Source organism: Pipra filicauda, unplaced genomic scaffold (assembly GCF_003945595.2).
Source record: "Pipra filicauda isolate LSUMZ 115617 unplaced genomic scaffold, ASM394559v2 scaffold25_size4600443_pilon, whole genome shotgun sequence".
Taxonomy (NCBI): Eukaryota; Metazoa; Chordata; class Aves; order Passeriformes; family Pipridae; genus Pipra; species Pipra filicauda.
Window position 1 is genome coordinate 3437530 of NW_024104376.1, and position 20020 is coordinate 3457549.

A 20020-nucleotide genomic window follows, 5' to 3' on the forward strand; every position below is an offset into this window, starting at 1 on the left:
TGCAGCTTAGACATAATCTTGAGGAGTGGATCAATGCAGATGTGTGGGTACAACCCACTGCACTGATTTGCATTGGCGAACACCAACAGATAGAGGTTTTCTCTATCCTCACCTCCCTCAGCGCTGGAAATCAATGGCACTCCTGGCTCTGCATCCACACTGGGATCCTGTATGACAGCCTGGCTCTGCAACCAGACACAATGTGGTTAATCTGCAATGCTGCAATACATCCTGACATCTTCTTGCTGAGGCCTCCCCAGCCTGGGCAACAAAACACAGATATAAGCACATGCGCATTTAGGGTCCTTCTGTGCTTTAAACATCTCAGAGAAGAGCTGTGATAGGTGATCCCTCCACCCTGCATGCTTGCTGTCCAGGCAAAGGTGGGCCCCAGTGCTGTGTGGGTCCGTGTGCGCAATACAAAAAAAAGTGCCAACTAGATTAGAAATACACCTATACCTAACAACAACCTACACTTGGATAGTGTAGGAAGAAAATTGAACCTCACACTTTCAGTTACAGCCCACCTCATTAATTGGGCAATATTGTTGCATAGCAGTGATGTCCTTTCTCCCCTCTTTTTATGCTTTTTATCTCCCCATATTATTGCTCACATGAAACATTGATTTTCAAGCATGATGTTTCCCTTCCTAATAAAATGCAGCAGGAGGTTCCACAGGTTAATTATAAATTGATTTTAAAAGCATTTACCAAAAAGTTATTTAAATCCATTTCCCTTAATTTCATTTGATGAAGCATATGTCTTGCAGTGCAAAGGGGAGATGCGGTTTTATTGCCACTATCTGCCAGATGAACATGTTCATCATCAACAGTGCAGGGAGTGATAAGTCGCTTATCTGATACAGAGAGACAAAACACTCCCTCTTTCTTATCAACAAATTGAGTTATCAGCCAAGTGAAGTAGTTTTTCGGTAGCCTTTCTGACTGCATTTTGCTTTTAAATCCATACTGGCAGCAAATGTTCATGGATGCATTTGCCTCTGTTATGCTCTTGCCTCTCTTATGCTCGTTTCAAAATGTAGCAGCAGCAGCCACAGATAAGAAAGCTTCATCTCCCCAAGATGTCTAGTCTGAGTGCTGTTAAACAGTTCTGAATTTACTCTGATTGATGGAAAACTGAACTAAACTACACCAAAAGTAACCAAAATGATGCTAAAAGAGTCATACAAAGAGCTCAGAGGAACACAGAGCTTTAACATTGCACAACCAAAGCCTGCTGACATGACCATCACTGATGGCTTAACCCACATTTCCCAGTGCTGTCCCTTACACCTGAGTGCCTGACCTGAGACAACTAGGACCCAGAAACCTGGGAAAGCACAAGCTTTGATCTAGCCAAGGTAACACTTTTGCTGTACCTGGCTACATACGGCCAAATTGATTCAGAATTAAGTGCACAACATAATAAAGCTAGAGAGAAGTTAGAGTTATTAGCCACATAACTTTATTAGAAGACTGCAGATGAACTCACAGAAGGGGTTTTAGGTGTGAAGAGTTAGAAACCATCTGATGCCTTTTTAGGACCCAGTTTGATGGTGTGTTCCCTGCTGGTGTGCTCTGTGCACTGAGCGGCTACTCTGAAGGGCTTTGCACAGGGTGCTACTCGTGAGAAAGGTGTCTCAGCACCACATTGACTTGAGCAGAGTTCTCAGTGCTGGAGTCAGTATCATTTTGGTTGAGTGTGGATGGAAAATTAAGTTCACTGGGATAGGACTGAAAAGGATTTGCCCTTGACTACAGAGGCCAAGTATGCTCATTCACCAACATCATTTTTAAATATGATTGTTCTCTTCCATAAACCAGCCCCAAGAAAGCATGAGTTGATAACAGAAACTCATGGAGGACAGACACCTAGAGTCAGGAATATTTATTGTAAATACCTTCAAGCTCCTGGCTACAAGCTCACCTTCCTCTCTCACATAAGGACATAAACAGGACCTCCAAGATCAATATAAGGGTGGGTGACAAGAAAATCATTTCCCCTGCTGAGTAAGACAAGCAAAACCTGAGAGTGCATCTGAGCTTGCTCAACATGGAGACAGAAAAGGGAGCTCAGATGATTTTCACTAGAAGCTTCAACCAGAGCTGCGGCCTTTGCATTGGTTCAGATGAGTAGATAGCATATACCTTTCCACCTACACAAAAAATCAGATACAACCACCAAAGAGCTGCAACAAGACCAGCAATACCTCCAATTTGCAGTGTTTTCCAAAGCCCACATATTCTCCAGTGTTTTCCAAAGCTAATTTTTCAGACATTCTCCCTCTACAGGGCTATTTACTTTCCCAGAATGTGTTCCTGCGGCTGAACCTGTTAATTTGATAGCACTCAGATACCTCATCTCTAAAGCAACCAGCTGAATGATTCCTGGAAGTATCTTATACTCTCTCCTGTTTGCAGATGGGACAGAATTGTTGGATATTAATTCTTAAAGAGACAAGAGATAGCTATAAGAATGGCCCAGCTGACAGTAGTTTCAATAGTTTCCAACATTGCTGTAAGCCGACACATTCCTTCCTCCAGATAATATCTGATGCACTCAGATGTTTCTGAAGCTGTGCCTCCACAGGATGTGTGGTAGGAACGACAGCAAGGTCCGTGCTCCTCTGCTTTCGTACCAAACCTGCAAGGAAGTTGCTACAAGAGGGGTTGTTTATTTTTATTGAGCATTAGAAAGAAACTTGCAGGATAACTTCCAATCCTTCCCTCCTCTCCAGCTCTGATGTTGCAGATTCCCTTGGTGTTGCCCTGAGTGGAGGGAAACTCCCTCTGCCCTTGCAGGTGCAAGATGGAGGTGGCTTCACATGCATAGGTAGGCACAAAGACTCACTCCTGCTGCCTCACACCTCATATAAACAGCACGGGTTTAGGAAGGGCAGGTCCTGTCTGACCAACCTGATCTCCTTTATGTCTACCTGGACTTCAGCAAGGCCTTTGACACTATCTCCCACAGCATTCTCCTGAAAAAGCTGGCAGCCCATGGCTTGGACAGGGGCACTCTTGCTGGGTTAGCAACTGGCTGGAGGGTGGGCCCAGAGTGGTGGTGAATGGAGCTGCATCCAGTTGGCGGCCGGTCACTAGTGGTGTCCCCCAGGGATCAGTGTTGGGCCCAGTCCTGTTTAATATCTTTATTGATGATTTAGATGAGGGGATTGAGTCCATCATCAGCAAATTTGCAGATGACACTAAGCTGGGGGGAGTGTCGATCAGCTGGAAGGCAGGAGGGCTCTGCAGAGGGACCTGGATAGGTTGGAGAGATGGGCTGATTCCAACAGGATGAGGTTCAACAAGGCCAAGTGCCGGGTCCTGAACTTTGGCCATAACAACCCCCTGCAGCGCTACAGGCTGGAGACAGAGTGGCTGGAGAGCAGCCAGGCAGAAAGGGACCTGGGAGTTTGGATTGACAGGAAGCTGAACATGAGCCAGCAGTGTGCCCAGGTGGCCAAGAGGGCCAATGGCATCCTGGCCTGGATCAGGAACAGTGTGGCCAGCAGGTCCAAGGAAGTGATTCTTCCCCTGTACTCAGCACTGGTGAGGCCACACCTGGAGTCCTGTGTCCAGTTCTGGGCCCCTCAGTTCAGGAAGGATATTGAGGTGCTGGAGCAGGTCCAGAGGAGGGCAACTAGGCTGGTGAAGGGACTCAAGCACAAGTCCTATGAGGAGCAGCTGAGGGAGCTGGGGCTGTTGAGCCTGGAGAAGAGGAGGCTCAGGGGAGACCTCATCACTCTCTACAACTCCCTGAAAGAAGGTTGTAGCCAGGTGGGGGTTGGTTTCTTTTCCCAGGCAACTATCAGCAAGACAAGAGGGCATGGTCTCAAGTTGTGCCAGGGGAGGTTTAGGTTAGATATTAGAAAGAATTTCTTTACAGAGAGGGTGGTCAGACATTGGAATGGGCTGCCCAGGGAAGTAGTGGATTCTCTGTCCCTGGAGATTTTTAAAAAGAGACTGGATGTGGCACTTAGTGCCACGGTCTAGTAACCGCAGCGGTAGTGGATCAAGGGTTGGACTTGATGATCTCGGAGGTCCCTTCCAACCCAGCTGATTCTATGATTCTATGATTCTATATTGAGTCCTGTGCAAGGGAGCATCACTCAGAAATTCTTGCCTGACAACACTGAAGGGACACAGTGGGAGAGGCTCTGATCCCATTACTGCTTTAAAGACCAAGGCTTGACAATATTGGTACCTAAAAGGATCATTAAGTAGTTGCAAATGACCTTAATACTTTAAAGAGGACTTAATCAAGCAGAGATGGGATGTCTTGATAATCTTTTAAGTGCAGCATACAATTCAGAGAATGCAGAGGCCATGGGGAAGTGTGACTGGCCTTTGGGGCTGGTTGTTCTGAAACGACTCCTCTTTTTCTTTTTGAAGAGAAATTTAAATTACCCAGGCTTTCAAAAATAACTGTTTATCTTTCACAAGGGCCTTGAAGATCTTCTCATTCATAACATACTTAAATCAGGATTAATTTGCCCTTAATCCACAGCTAGACTAAACTCTCTTCTACCAAGGAATACCAAAACTACTTGTGTTAGCTAGGTCCCTTCCAGTTATCCATGTCAAAAGGTGTTAATTTGTGTGGGAAGGGTTAATCAAACTCTACTTGTGTTTTGGCCTTGCTTCAATGGGACTTAGATTAGTTTACAGGTAGTGTGTTTAAGCAGCAAAAATAGCTAGCAAAAAAAAAATCACTGGTTTGAGTTTTTAAGTTAGTTGTATACACAGCTGAATAGTTTTATTTTATATAGTTAAGAATAAACTAAACAAGGTCTGCCCTGTTTGAAAACAAACTAAAATTTAATACCAAAGGAACTGGGATGGTTTGAAAAAATTGCAAAATCTTACTGTCTGTAAACAAAATTAAATTAACAGCTGTAGTAATTTTACCCTGAAGCAATAAAGGTAAAGGCTGCACACTATGAAAAGACCAAAGCAGGTGTAAAGGATTTTATTCTCTGTATTCAAAAATGTTAGTTACATTGCTGTCTTTCAATCTGATGTCTTCTTCAATTTCATGATCCTAGAGAACAGGAAAAGCGGGACAAATATATACCAACACATGTGTCTAATGCCAGATCACCTTTAAAAATTGCTAATGGTTATGTTTCACTGAAGATTTGCTTTCACATGCAGTTGGATTAAAAAAATCAACACCTGAAATATTTGATTTTAACAAATAATAAAAAAGTCCTATTTCATATGCACTGTCAGATTGAAAAATTAACATGTAAAATGTTTGGTTTTATAAATGAAAGAATAAAAGAAAAGTCCTAACTCTGGGTTCAGGGAAGCATCATTTTGAATCTTCTGTGTTTTGCTCAAGCCAAAGGATCAGTTCAGGCTCTCTCCTGATCCTCTTGATGACAAAACTTACTTTTATGGGGTTTCCATGGGTTTCTGTGAGGGATGTGGTACTCACTGCAGTTCTGGGGAGAGTAATTTAACATACCATAACAGCCTTCTCCCCATTCAGTTTTCATCTAATTCGTTCTGTGTGTTTCCCTTTTCCTGTTGGGAATAAATGGCCTGAGTTTTTCCATAGTGAGGACCACAGGCTGGCATGGTGCAGAGGAAGAAGCTGCTATGTTTGCTGCACACACTCTTGGGCACATAGCTGAGAGGATGAGGGAGAGTCAAATAAATAAATTACACCAGATGCCACTTTCAGTGACCCCATGACATCACTGCCTGAAGATGGACATCCACAAGGCAAGGATGAAAACAGCCTTGGCTTCTAACAGCAGACAAGACTTTAGTATTTGATATGTGCTACCCCTCGTTTAAAATTAGCACATTTTAGTTTAGTTTAGTTTGTCTATTCCTATTTTGTAATACTGCTGTCATTCTCTCACTCATACTTACTGATAACACATCATCTATAAAACCTGCTGATTTCTTCTGCACATTTTATGAGCATTCTAAAGACTATGGCTGGGGCTGCCATACCGAGCTAGCTGGATGGAAACTGTGGTGGTGCTGGGTCCTCTCCATCTTCGACAAGAGGTATATTTCAGACTCTGTTTTTCACCACGGCAAACAGACAAGGACAGTGGCCCTCCCAGACGTCTGCATTTCTCTTCTGTGCTGGGGAAGTCCACTGAGAAGGTACTTGTTAGCACAGTAGATGAGTCTTTCTGAGACTGGAAGAGGGGGGTAGCAAGATGTTATTAACTTAGTCAGTGCTGTGCAGCTTGCAGAAACACTGTCAGTCTCTGCCTACACATATCTCACCTCCTATTGTTAAAGAAATTACAGCTGCTGAAAGAGATGAAAAAGTAACACATTTCTTTTCTGGCTTTTATAGTAATAAGGTAAATCTGATTCTTCTTGGCTCTGCTTTTTGGACTGGTGCCTTTGGGGTAGCAGTGGAGACATAATTCACAGGTGCTATCAGCTATGCAAAGGTGCCCTAACCTATTTTCATGGCTCTGACTGCACTGACCACATTTGTTTGGGTATATCACTCATTCAAGTAGTTAGGACTGTCTGGGACTAATTAATATCTAGTTAGTGCGTTCCCGTTTCTCACTGGTGGAAGGCCAGGAACCTGCAAAGCCACAGAGAGGTCAAGTGAAAGTTTCAGCAGAAATTTCTGAAGACAGCTATGAGTTCACAGAATCACAGAATGGTTTGGGTTGGAAGAGACCCTAAAGGTCACATATTTCCAATCCTCCTCCTATGGGTAGGGACACTTTCCACTGGACCAGGTTGCTCAAAACCCCATCTAACCTGGCCTTGAACACTTGAAGGGATGAGGGAGCTACAACTTCTCTGGGCACCTGTTCACCACTTTCAGAGTGAAGAATTTCTTCCTGGTCTCTAATCTAAACCTACTCTCACTTTAAAGCCATTTCCCCTCATCTTACCATTACATGACCTTGTTAAAAGTCCCTTGCTTGCTTTCTTGTAGGCCCCTGTTAGGTACTGGAAGGTGTTCTAAGATCTCCCCATAGTCTTCCTTTCTCCAGGCTGTCTCAGCCTTTCCTCATAGGAGAGGTTCTCCAGCCCTCTGATTATCTGTGTGGCCTCCTCTGGACTCACTCCAGCAGGTCCATGTCCTCCTTATGTTGGGAGCCCCAGAGCTGGATGTAGTATAGAGTTCATGGTGACCCCACATCTATTAGACAGCTTACTGTCATCTGAAAAAGAAATTGCAGATGTTTCCTGAAAACAAAACATGCAGTAGGTGGCACAGGCACACAGCACATTATGATATGCCTCAGGGGTTTCCAGGCAGAGAGGTGTGAGAGCTTTTCCCGCCATCATCACTTCTCTCTCAGGTTTTACTTTCGTTTCTGCTTCTCATGGGTTCCCACTCTGCCATCACACCTAAATTCCACCCAGGCTCCCAGCTCAGTCCCCTCCCATTTCCTATTGATCACTAAACCCCTTCATGTCAAAACAATCACGTTGACTCTGTTGTTTCCTTAATGTTATACTTCTGCATTTATTCTTTCTGTGTAACAGCTATTTTGTCAAAATGGCCTTTTTACTGCAGATTGATACTTAGTAATTTCACACCTTGTCTCACTTCTTTTTCAGCTGGGGTTGAACATAAGAAATCAGAGCAAAATGTCTTTCTTCATCTACACTGAAACTGCCACGTAAGAGCCACGCTGGTGCACCTCAGAGTTGGCTCCTCAACAAAAAGCAAACTCACAGTCTGCATGAGGCCTGAAGAAATCCTGTAGAATATTTTAAAGACTGTTTCTCTGAAGGCTGTATTGTTTCAATAGCACATTTCTCCCAATCTTCCTTTTCTGTTTTTCCATTCATGTGAACAGAGTGTATTTAAAGAGTCCATCTGCTAGTGTTACTTATTCTTCACTTTGAGTCATAACCTTCTGCGATATTACAGTTAATCGCTCTGCCTATGATTATATTGCAATCATGACTTTCAAGCCTACCTCTACTGGAGTAATTTCAAAATATTTCTACTACTACCAGCTCCAGCTGAACTTCAACAGCTTTTACAATTTTGTGGACATTTATTGTGTATCTGGCAATTCTGATGCTGTTCTTAAATAGCCAAAAGTACCCATATCGCATTTTACACTACTTATAACTAGATTAATTTGGATCTTGCACCTCTCTGGCTGAGTTCAAGCCTGCCTTTAGTCATGTTATTTCCATTTACAGCAGTAAGGTTTGCTACAGACAGAGGGGGATATTATTTAAAAATAGCATGATGCATTTTAAGCGATTTCTGAACAAGGGTAAATCCCATTCTGAAAATGTCAGTAGGTAAAGCATCTACACCTATGGTCCTACCTAGTCAGCAGGTGAAGCATCTATGCCATGGCTCTTGGTTGTTTTATCATGCCATCTGCATAAAACTGTCCCTCCTTTATCAACGGGACACCAGACAGAAGGTGGCCCGAGTTTTCTCGTGTCCCTCTGCTCCATGCAGATACTTTTGTGACGTTTGCAGATACTCCATAAAACGCTGCTCTGCAAATAGCCTGGGGGGGGGGGGAGGAATGAAGGTGGGGAAAAAAAAGGAAAGGGGTATTTTTTTCTTGAGGGGTGGGGAGAGGGGCGTGTTGTAGCTCAGGGTGCGTGGGTTTGGGGGTCGCGGTGTCCGCAGGTGCCGCGGCGGGAGCTGCGGCCGGGAGGGGGCGCGATGTCCCCGCGGTAGCGGCTCCGCGGCCGTGGGAACCCGGGGCCGCCCCCAGCGCCGGCGGGGGAGGAACGGGGGGTCCTCCCGCCTCGAGGGGCGGCCCTGCTCTCCCCACCCACCCCCCTGCCCCGCAGGGCTTGTGCTCGCCGGTGCTGAGCAAAAACCTGGAGAGGGGAATAAGTATACATATAGGCATAGAACATCCCAGCGGGGTGCCCGCGGTGGGGACGGGACAGCTGCCCGGAAGCATTTTTGGGGGGGCACACCAGGGTGTCCCCCACCATCTCCATCGAGGGCAGAGGCCAGCGCAGGATGTGCGGGGCGTAGTTCGCCGGAGGCTGGCGGCTGCCCCGGGGTGCGGGGGGGAACCGTAGGCGCGGAAGATGCAGGAGAGGGTCCGCCCGAGAGAGTCGCCGGCAGCTAAAGCCTCGTCGTGGCCGGGGTTCCAGCGGGACCCCCCGCGATGGGGAGTAGGAAAGGAGGGGGCGTCCCGTCGGGCCTTGGCAGCCGCCGCAGCTCCGCGCCCCTCGGGGATGGCCGAGAGGAGGGGAGGTCACTCCGGGGCGGGGGAGGTAGTCAGAGCGAGGGCGGCTCAAGCCGGGGCGGGGGCACAAGCGGGGACCGCCAAAGGGAGAGTGGCTGCAAGGTGACCCCCGTGGGGCTCTACCTCCGCCCTCTCCTGGTTTAATCCTCTGCAGACGCCGGCAGAGGCGGGATAATCAAGCGGCGACCGGGGCGGGGGGTGCCCGGGCTACATACACTCCTTTGTGCTGGGAGCCCGCGCCTCCCCCGCCGCCCCTCGGCCACCACTCTGCGCTGCGGGACCAGCTCGCCCAGAGGCGCTGGAGCCTCGCCGAGGGGGGCGAGGGGCTGGTGAAGCCCCTTCCCCCTCCGCCGCCAGCGGGGGACACCGCGCTCTCCCTTGCCCGGAACGCCTGCGGGAGGAGGAGAGCGGCGAGGATCTGCCTTTAATCCCTGTTTTTTTTTTTTTTACTATGTTTACTTCCGACATCTCCGTGCGCAGCTCGTAGTAAAAGGAAAAAAAAATAGTAAAATAAATAAAAAAAGGGCCGTGGAGCGCGACATCGCAGCTCCCTCCCTCTTTCCCGCCCGCCCGGCAGAGGCGGGGGGTAAGAGCGGGGCCGCAGATCTCTCCGCAGCCCCGGGAGCGCAGCCGGGGGAGCGCGGTCGCCCCCTCCCAGCGCGCCCTCCCGCGGCGGGAGCGCGGAGCGCGCGCGGCGGCGCGGCCGGGGGCGGGCGGGCGGGCGGGAGCGCGCGGCGGGAGCGCGCGGGCCCCCGGTGCTGCCCCCGCCCCGCGGCCGCTCCCGCCCGCCCCTCGCCGGCGCTTTAAAGGAGGAAAAGCAACTAAACTTCTATTGTACCGGCCAGCGCGCCGCGCCGCCCCGGACCAGCGACCGACCGCGCCGGGAGGCGGCTGCTCCGCCACTCCGTGGGGTTTATCGAGCCGTGGTGGGAGGAAGAGACCGACATTCTCCCGTCGTGTTGTCTTTTTTTTTTTTTTTTTTTTTTTTTTTTTTATTATTATTATTTTTTAATCCGTCCTTTCCGGCGGTTCTTTTTGCGTATTTTCTCTCGTTGTTCCTGCACCGCCAGCAATAATCGCCTCGCTACGTCTCGCAGCTGGCGCGTTGGAGAAGCCGGTGAGTTGCGGGGTTCTGCGCTTCCCATCACTCGATTCCCGCGGTTGTGGCATTTGGACTGACACGGGCTGGTGACACCCGGGCTGCTGGAGGGGCTGCGCTCCGCGGACCTGGATATCGACGGTCCCTCCCGACGGACGCTCTCCTCTGCTGGGCTCCGGCGTTCCCATCCTTTTTCTTGCGCTCGGATTTTAATTTAATTTTTGAGGGGGAGGGGGGAGAAGCATTTTCTTCTCGCGTATGCGCGGGCAGGTTCTGGTTATTGCATATATTGCTTATATGCATATATATATGCGTATATATATGTACGTATGACAAGATTTGGTAAAGTTTGCCAAGGTCGCTGCCTGTCCCCGCGCAGTGCCAGCACGCCCAGGTGGGTGGCTGAGGAGCAGCCCGGCTCCCGGCTGGAAGCTGCCGGGTTCTCGGCGCCCCTTCCCGCCGGCTCCCGGGACGTGGGATAGGGATGGCGCTGCAGTCCCGGGAGGGAAGGACCTCCGTGCCGGGCGGCCGTGCCCCCTGTGAGCGCGGCGGCGGTGGGGAGCCGAGCTGAGCCTAGTCGAGCCGGGCGGCCGGGCTGCGGAAGCTCCTGCAGGGGAGCGGGGAGGGTGGTCCGGGAGCCGGCAGCCGACCCCTCGGTATGTCAGGTCGCGCCGCCCGATTATTCCGCCGCACTTGGAATGGGGTGAAGGGGGGGTCCTTTCTTTTTTTTTTTTCCCCTTTCTTATTTTAATAATTAATTTTTTTTAATTACTAAACGCGACTGCGCGCTTTCCCGCCGGCACGGCGTGGGGAGCCGAGAGGGAGCGCTGCGCGCCGGGGGGCTGGTGGCCCCGCCGAAGCAGGGGGAAACCGACCCCCGCGGCGGAACACGGCTCACCCGGGCGCCCCCCTCTCCCCCTCCCTCCCGCAGGCACCAGCCGCCGCGATGCCGCTCAGCGCCGGCTTCTCCAGCAAGAACTACGACTACGATTACGACTCGGTGCAGCCCTACTTCTACTTCGAGGAGGAGGAGGAGAACTTCTACCTGGCGGCGCAGCAGCGGGGCAGCGAGCTGCAGCCCCCCGCCCCGTCGGAGGACATCTGGAAGAAGTTTGAGCTGCTGCCCACGCCGCCCCTCTCCCCCAGCCGCCGCTCCAGCCTGGCCGCCGCCTCCTGCTTCCCCTCCACCGCCGACCAGCTGGAGATTGTGACCGAGCTCCTCGGGGGGGACATGGTCAACCAGAGCTTCATCTGCGATCCGGACGACGAGACCGTCAAGTCCATCATTATCCAGGACTGCATGTGGAGCGGCTTCTCCGCCGCCGCCAAGTTGGAGAAGGTGGTCTCAGAGAAGCTGGCGTCCTACCAGGCTGCCCGGAGGGAAGGGGGCCCTGCCGCCCGCCCCGGCCCGCCGCCCTCCACGCCGCCGGCACCGCCACCGGGCCTGGCCGCGTCCCCCACCGCCTCCGCCAGCCTCTACCTGCACGACCTGGGCGCTGCCGCCGCCGACTGCATCGACCCCTCGGTGGTCTTTCCTTACCCGCTGAGCGAGCGGGCCCCGCGGGCCGCACCACCCGGCGCCAGCCCCGCGTCCCTGCTGGGCGACGACACGCCGCCCACGACCAGCAGCGACTCGGGTGAGTGGGACCCACGCGTGCCCCGAGAGGGTGTGGGAAACCCGCGCGGCGCCAAAAGGGATCCTGGCGGGGCGGCTTGAAGTCAGAACCACCCCCTCGCCTCCCTCATCACCCCCTTCTGCCCCCCTTCCCCGCGTGGGATTTTTCTTAAATGCCACGTTAGCGAGGAATGGAGAGACTCCCAGCCAGTTTATTTCCTGGAAAAACAGCCCAGTTTTCCCTCCGGGAGGGAGGAGAGAAAAGGGAGGGGGGGGGGAAATAGAAAAGGAGGTGTAGGAGGGATAAACTTTCATAACGGGGTCCCGATAAGGCTGACTCCCAGTGCCACCCGTGGGCCGGGAAGGAGTTAACTCCCGCCTGAGAGCCTCGGGGGGAATGTGCAGTCAGGGAGGTTCTAGTGAAAGTGACTGCAGGGGAGTGAATGGGGCTGGGAAAGTTTTAGAAATGCTTCCTTAGGTATGTGACAGCGGGTTCCGCTCCCTCGTAAATCTGGTTTGGAAGTGAGTTTCTACCCAAAGAGCTACAGCCTTCCCTTTTTTCATTTTTTTTCCTTTTTTTTTTTTTTAACCTCCTTCCGATTTTCCACAAATTAACAGATCAGATCAAGAGAGATTCAGAAAATGTCTCTGAATACACATGTGTGTTAAGTAAGCTTTCTTTTGAGGCGTGGCCAAAGCCTTCTAAATCCATAATTAAGGGCAGCTTGAGTCTTGGAGCTTTATTGCGCTGTACTGCTGACAACCGAGGTTAAACTTTCCTACTATCTTTCATGCACTCCTCGGGATTACGCAAGATCTCTACAATTTTTGAAATCAGGGAGCCAGGGTTTGGACTGAAGTCAGTGTGTCCTATTGCACTTGAAGTATTGCTTCCTTAAAGGAAAGGCTCTTGGGGAAAGCAATGTCCAGCATTGTCACATAGGTTTAAGAAGAGTTTGCCATTGGGTTGCTCACTGTGCAGTTCAGAGTAACCTTCCCTTATGTGTAAAGCAGCCTTGAGAGTCTCTTCATACAGCTTATGAATTTATTTTAATTCTTTTTCTGGCAGAAGAAGAACAAGAGGAAGATGAGGAAATTGATGTTGTTACATTAGCTGAAGCAAATGAATCTGAATCAAGCACAGAGTCCAGCACAGAGACGTCAGAAGAGCACAGTAAGCTCCACCACAGCCCACTAGTTCTCAAACGGTGTCATGTCAACATCCATCAGCACAATTATGCCGCTCCTCCCTCCACCAAGATTGAATACCCAGCTGCAAAAAGGCTAAGGTTGGACAGTGGCAGAGTTCTCAAACAGATCAGCAACAACCGAAAATGCTCGAGTCCGCGCACATCAGATTCAGAAGAGAACGACAAGAGGCGAACACACAACGTCTTGGAGCGACAGAGGAGAAATGAGCTGAAGCTGAGTTTCTTTGCCTTGCGTGACCAGATACCTGAGGTGGCCAATAACGAGAAGGCACCCAAGGTTGTCATCCTGAAAAAAGCAACAGAGTATGTTCTTTCCATCCAGTCAGATGAACACAGACTGATCGCAGAGAAAGAGCAGTTGAGGCGGAGGAGAGAACAGTTGAAACACAAACTCGAGCAGCTAAGGAACTCTTGTGCATAGAAGCTCTTGGGCATCACTTAGAATAACCCAAACTGGACTGAAACTATGATAAAATATTACTGTTTCTAATATCACTCATGAACTACACAGTCCATTGAGTATGGAACTATTGCAACTGCATGCTGTGCGATTTAACTTGAGACTACACAACCTTGGCTGACTCTCCCAAGGGTTTGGCCAGAACCTCAAAACTGCCTCATAATTGATACTTTGGACATAAGGGATGATGGGACATTCTTCATGCTTGGGGATGAACTCTTCAACTTTTTTTCTTTTAAAATTTTGTATTTAAGGCATTTTTTCATATGGGAATCCAAAACAAAAAAGTTGTCCCCAGTTTGCTGTATATATTTACACATCATATTACCATGTAAATACCTTTAATAAAGCCTTTATAGAAAAATGTGCAACATTAATACGCAACAGTTGTGGCAACTGGATTTATACTTGTCTTGAACTTCTGTGCCATAACATTTCACAATTTTGTTTTTTATTTAAATACATTTTTTCTTTAAAAAATGATTTTTATTTTGTTTTTAGATAAATAAATATTTGCCCAAAATATAATTAGCTAAATCCTGCGTAAAGACTTCACTTTGTCTCTCACTGTTGTCATTAGATCTCTATTCCCATGACATTCTTTTTTCTGTCATCATGGAAGTGACCTGCCAAGAGTCAAAGGGGAGTTAGATGAGGGGGAATTTTGCAGCTTAGCAGGGAGTTGTTTCTTCCTTCCCTTTGTGTCTCTTAACTCAAGTAGATAAAATTGTTGATCTAGTGTGCCTTGTTGGTTCAACTAGTGTTGCCCCTACATCCTTCATGAAAGTGGTGGTAGCAATGTACGTCTTGGCCACGGTCATCTGCCTGCTGAAAGTAAAGTTGGAGTGGTGTATTTTCTCACTGGTCACCCCAGTTGTATAGGCTCTGCATTCCTTCCACATACGTATAATTACATTTTCAGGGCATGACCTTCATTCTGCACTAGAGATCCAGCCATGTACTTTGAGGGCTGCTTTGTAGTAGGCTCACCTTAATTGCTTCCTGTTTGATTTTAACAAAAGTTAAAGGGGATAAGAAAATAAACTGAGATGGTGAGTGTTGAAGTGGTTAAAACAACAGAGCGGTTTCCCTTTTTAAGTGCTGAAATCAGCAGAGCCAATCTTCCTGGTCAAACACCTTAACACTTTATTAATGCGAATAGTTACTTGGGATTTCAAGGGATACAAAGTTCAAGGACACACAAAAGGGAGCAAAGAAAAAGAAGAACTATTTCTCACTTGGAGGATATGCTCAGATAGATTCCTAACATTTGCCAGACATATTAAATAATATTTACATTCAGGACTTGTCTCATGATCAGCTTTGGATGGGCTTGCTTGACACAGCTCCTAAGATTAGATTTGATCTTTTTCTCCCCTTTTCACCCACTTAGCTCCACTTTGGTCATGACTTCAACAACAAATCAATGAACCCTTTGATGTGGAGGATGAATGTGCTTTTCAAAAAGTTGAACCTTGCACTTTTTCGATTTTCATAATTCCTGTTAAATACATATTTGTTTGGCTTCTACACGTTGGAGGAACAGTGCTACCAGATAACACCAGTGCCAGCAACCAAACTGGGACTGAGGGTTCAGGTTTTCGGTTGCTTTTGAGTTTGGAGTGGAAGGAAGAATGATTGGGTGTGGGTGTATATGGGATGGGGGGGGGTTAGCATTTTATGGACAGGGTAGATGCCAAAGGTCTCTGCTCTGCAAAGCCTAGGGTAACTTTCCCAACAGTCTTGCACATGGGAGTTGGAAGAGAAGGTCTAAATCTAAATCCCATTTGATGAAGTGCATTAGGTGTTGGGCTGAAGATTTCTTGGGGAAAAAACATCATTCTGTTAGAAAAATGGGACAAAGCAAGGCTTTTTTCTTAATTTTTTTCTGCATCATCCCCTTGTATCTGAGTTTATAGAAGAGGTCTGCAGTTACTTTTTCCAGCATGCAATTCAGATATTCACTTATGAGGAAAAAGAGTGATGTGAAATGAAACTTTTAATTGTATCTGAACTGTAAATCAGGACATTTTCCAGCTCTGAATAACATAAAAGTTCTACTTTTTATTAGATAGGATATCTTAATTTAAAAAGATATGAATTTCATTTGCCTTTAGAACAGAAGCAAGCTGTTGTTCAAGAATTTATAAATTCATCCCCGTCCTCCAAAACAAACTGGGAGGTGTAGATCCATCCAGAAAAACTGAAAAATATCTGTCCCAGTTTCATGTGTTAGCAAAACCCCGTCATCTCTTCCCGTTAAATCAGGTTAGACCTCAATGATTAATAAACCTCTTCTTACTTGCCAGCTTCTTAAATCATTTGGAGAATAGTTTTGAGTTTTTTCTTCTATATGCAGAAGGTCCTCAGTCTTTTGATGAATAGGATACTTGCAGTCTTTTAGTTGAGCATCAGTTCCTCTTGCCACTTTCCTGCTGGAAAACATCAAATCATGAACATGATCCCAAATTGCCACTTTAAAAAAGTATGATTTTGTGGGATGACACTTCTTATTTATAACATTCCTTACTTCATTGAAGGATTGCAAATTATCTAAATAGTGTAATAAAAAAGAAATACATTTAAAACAGCCTGTGGGTACAGGGGTAAGAAACCTCTTCTGGTCATTAAAGTCCTGCTAGAATAAAGAGGAGTGTGGCTTCCACTTTCTGACTCAGCACTAGAGGTTAGGACATTCAGAAGACATCCCACAGGAGTTTCCAGGCTGGACTCAGTTAGTAATGCATTGTATGTGGATAGGAAAGTGTTGGGTTTTGCTACTGTTTTGAAGCAATAGGGGAGATAAGCTTATAAAAGAAGCCTCTGAGCCTTGAAGTGAACTGTTGTAAGTATTTACAGTGCTTGCCAAACAGCTGTACCAAAGTTCTGCTTGAAATACAAGAAGCATTTTTAACTTCATCTCTCTGCTCCTTTACTTTCATAGGACACTTCAAGCTACTTCTCTTCCAGAGGAACTTAAGGCAAAAATGTGGCATCAAAGGAAACCAAAAACAAACCATCATGGTGAAAATAAAATTTCCTTTAGCATATACCCTCACTGATCTAATTTAACAATACTGTCTTTTTGCGTTCCAGCTTAATTTTTTTTTCTTGTGTCTAAATTCTATCTTTCCAGCCAATTATAATCTGAACGCTTTCAACGTATCAATACAGAATATTGGGCAAGAATTGGGATGTATAAAGAACTTAATTCTGCTTAATTCAGCTCCCACTGGAGTCTGTAGAAATTCCATGTTTCATCCAGGGAAACAGATTTGTGCCAGTGGAGGATACTCTTGAAAATTTTATCACTACCTATAAAGAAATCACTTTACTTGTCCCTACCATAAGCACTCTCACTCTTGTAGCACTTTGCAACCATTGCAGGCAGTTGAGAGATTAAAAGGATTTCATCAGAGTTGTATGAAAAGGAGAATTTCAGGTAAATGGAATAGAATTACTATAAACTGGAAATAATCCAGGCCGCTGCAGTTAAAATCTGAATTTATTCAAAACAGAAGGTGGAGGTGGTTGTTTCGTCTACAGAGATGAACCATCTTCTACTACGCTGGATTTTTTTTTTAACTGAGTTTTTTTTAATTGATCTGTGTTAGAATCATCTGCCAAGAAATTATCAGAAAAATAAAACTGAATGATAGGGGATCCTAACAGAAGCAGACAGCTTGGGAAGAGACTTATGATTTACTTCCCAGCTTACAGGTTTGCTATTCCTTCATTTTAAAAGGACATTTATGGAAGCTTCTGAAAAAAGGCTCTGCTGACTGAAAACTAAGCCCTGGTTTCCCCTTGTGGTTTTCACACAGATGAGTCTTAAACCTGCCTAGAAAAAATAATGAAATCAAGAAATGAGACAGATGAGCTGCAGAGGCTAGATTCCATTTCCAGTACAAAACATTTGAGGTCCAGCAGGTTTCCCTACCTTTGTGTCATTTACTCATCTCAAGCGTAGCTGTAATGTCAGTGGGGACAGGCAATAACTAAAACATTACCCAAGATTCAGAACAGCAGCTAGTAAGTCAAAGGGGTTTTTTTCCTCATCCAGCTAATCATCTTCTACACAGATCTTGAGTGCAAGGATTTGGAGGATCTTGCTGGTGGAAGTGGACTCAGCTGTAACTCACATCATAAAATCATACGATTGTTTAAGTTGGAAAAGACCTTTAAGATCACTGAGTCCAACCATTAACTCAGCACTGCCAAGTCCACCACTAACCATGTCCCTAAGTGCCACATCGACACATCTTTTAAATCCCTTCAGAGACCAACACCCCCAGGCCCTATTCCACTGGGCAGAAAATACTGGCCCCAACACTGAGTCCTGGGGAACACCACCTGTGACCAGCCACCAACTAGATTTAACTCCACTGGTCACCACTCTCTGTGCTTGACCATTCAGCCAGATTTTTACCCGGTGAAGAGTACACCCATCTAAGTCATGAACAGCCAGTTCCTCCAGGAGAATGCTGTGGGAGACAGTGTCAAAGGCTTTACTAATCCACAGGAAAGGCAGACAACATCCACAGCCTTTTCTGCATCCACTAAGCGGGTCACCTTGTCATAGAAGGAGATCAGGTTGGTCAAGCAGGACCTGTCTTTCACAAACCCATGCTAGCTGGTCCTGATCCCCTGGTTGTCCTGTATGTGCCACGTGATGGCACTCAAGACGATTTGCTCCCTAGTCTTCTCTGGCACTGAGGTCAGACTAAGGGTGTGTAGATCCCCAGATCCTCCTTCCAGCCCTTCTTGTAGATGGGCGTCATGAAAGAGTTGCAGTCACTGTACTTCCAGGAGGGAACAGGGCTGGGTAAGACACTGGCCAGGCAGTGACAATGTCACCTTTTTATCAGTTCGTGACGACAGTACAGAGGATTTTTTCACATCTCTACAGAGGCCAAGGAGCTTGTCTGTAGGTGTGCCCAGACCCCACCTCCCCAGAAAATGAGATAAAATAATTTTTTCTGATAATGATGAATATGACATTTGGTGCTGAATATAAACGCATATGAAAAAGCTTTATCGGCCACTTGCCAAAACTATTTAACGTTTGTAGTTACTACACAAATCTTGCTTTGAGTTGCCACCAATACACGGGAGCTACGAGGCATGTCTGTGTGGTCATGTTTGAAAGCATGAGACACGAGGGAGAATCACTGGCTGAGAGTGGACCTGCACAATTCTGGCTGACTTTAATGGTGAAGCATTTTATTCCCACAAGCACCGTTTTAATTTTCCAGTTTGATACAGGATTACATTTTGTTGCTAAATTCACCCTTCAGATATATGTCTCTCTACAGATCTTGCCATGGCTACTGTTCTGGTGAATACAACTCCACTCAAGGCAAAATCTTTCTTGCAACCATGTGTAATTTTCATCACAAGCTTCTATCTCCAAATTATGTGGAATTATGTTTTCCATATAGGATCAAAAAGAAAAAAAAAACCACGTAGAAATAAAGGATTAGGTTCTATGAATGAAGAGATTTTAAAATATAAGCTGCAAAAATGGAACAATCTGATGGGGTCACAAAAAGTTCCAAGCAGCGAAATTAACACTGCTTGGAACTAATTAGCTCCATCAGCTTCCTTCATGCTAATTTATTTATGATGAAAAAGGAAAAAAAAAAACAGGAATTTTGCTTTAAATACAACTACTGCGTATGAGCAGGCAAACGCCAAAAAATTCTGCAGGCTGAAGTTGGACTGTGCGTGATCAAATATATAGCCCTGGTCCCACAACCATGTATCTTTGAAACCCTTGGGACATCCCCCTGGATCACTGGGGTTGCAGTTGCACAGCAGCACTCCCATTTCCCAGCACATTTTTCTTCCAGGCGTCATGTGTGTGCGAGGGGCTGCTCATAGGGATGTAGCTGCTGGAGTGAGAGCTTCTTTCCACTCCTTTTTCTCCCATTAATCTGCTCCTTGATGACAGCAGAACCAAACAAAACTTCTCGGTGCAGGTAGTTCCTGTGATCTACTGCCCGGCTGAGTGTCTGACAAAGCCCTTTTTGGCTTGTGACCAAGGCTGTGATGCTCTGCGGATGAATTAGGGGAAGAGGGATCAACGCTGCAGTTGTGTAGACACAGCAAATGTGAGCTAAAGGTCTGAGTGCTTCCCTATGGTATGGAAACATCCCCACTCTGCCTCCCCTGCATAAAAGTGGTGTCTACAATGCCAGATGGTCTCCTACCCCAGCACTGGACAGACCTCGCAGTGCCAAGCTTCCAAATTTTTTTAGTCATATTTATGCAGTTAATTTAGGTTTATACAGTCTGATATAGGCAATGATATGGGTTCTCATTTGACTGCACTACAATCTCTCCTTAAATAATTTGGGTTTATTCATATGTCCCAGGAAAGAAAATGTGCTCTGTAACAACTGCTGCCTGGACAAGGCTTTCCAATAAGAGCACTTTCGGGAATCA

General features: G+C 46.9%; 1 protein-coding gene across 2 annotated transcripts; it reads left to right on the forward strand.

Moving 5' to 3' along the window:
* The first annotated feature begins 10200 nt into the window (after positions 1–10200).
* On the forward strand, positions 10201–14101 carry MYC (MYC proto-oncogene, bHLH transcription factor). Of its 2 annotated transcripts, none has more exons than XM_027731805.2 (3): positions 10201–10305; positions 11219–11924; positions 12972–14101. In XM_027731805.2, the coding sequence occupies exons 2-3, from the start codon at positions 11234–11236 to the stop codon at positions 13532–13534; spliced, it is 1254 nt and encodes a 417-aa protein (XP_027587606.1). In that variant the 5' UTR covers positions 10201–10305; positions 11219–11233; the 3' UTR covers positions 13535–14101. The 2 variants fall into 2 exon arrangements, with proteins under 2 accessions (XP_027587606.1, XP_039238112.1); XM_039382178.1 differs by lacking the exon at positions 10201–10305 and adding an exon at positions 10379–10681.
* The last annotated feature ends 5919 nt before the right edge of the window (positions 14102–20020 follow it).

Coding starts and splice junctions, on each gene's coding strand:
- MYC (XM_027731805.2), top strand. CDS start 11,234: ATGCCGCTCAGCGCCGGCTTCTCCAGCAAGAACTACGACTACGATTAC. Junction 11,925..12,971: donor CACGACCAGCAGCGACTCGG/GTGAGTGGGACC, acceptor TTTTTCTGGCAG/AAGAAGAACAAGAGGAAGAT.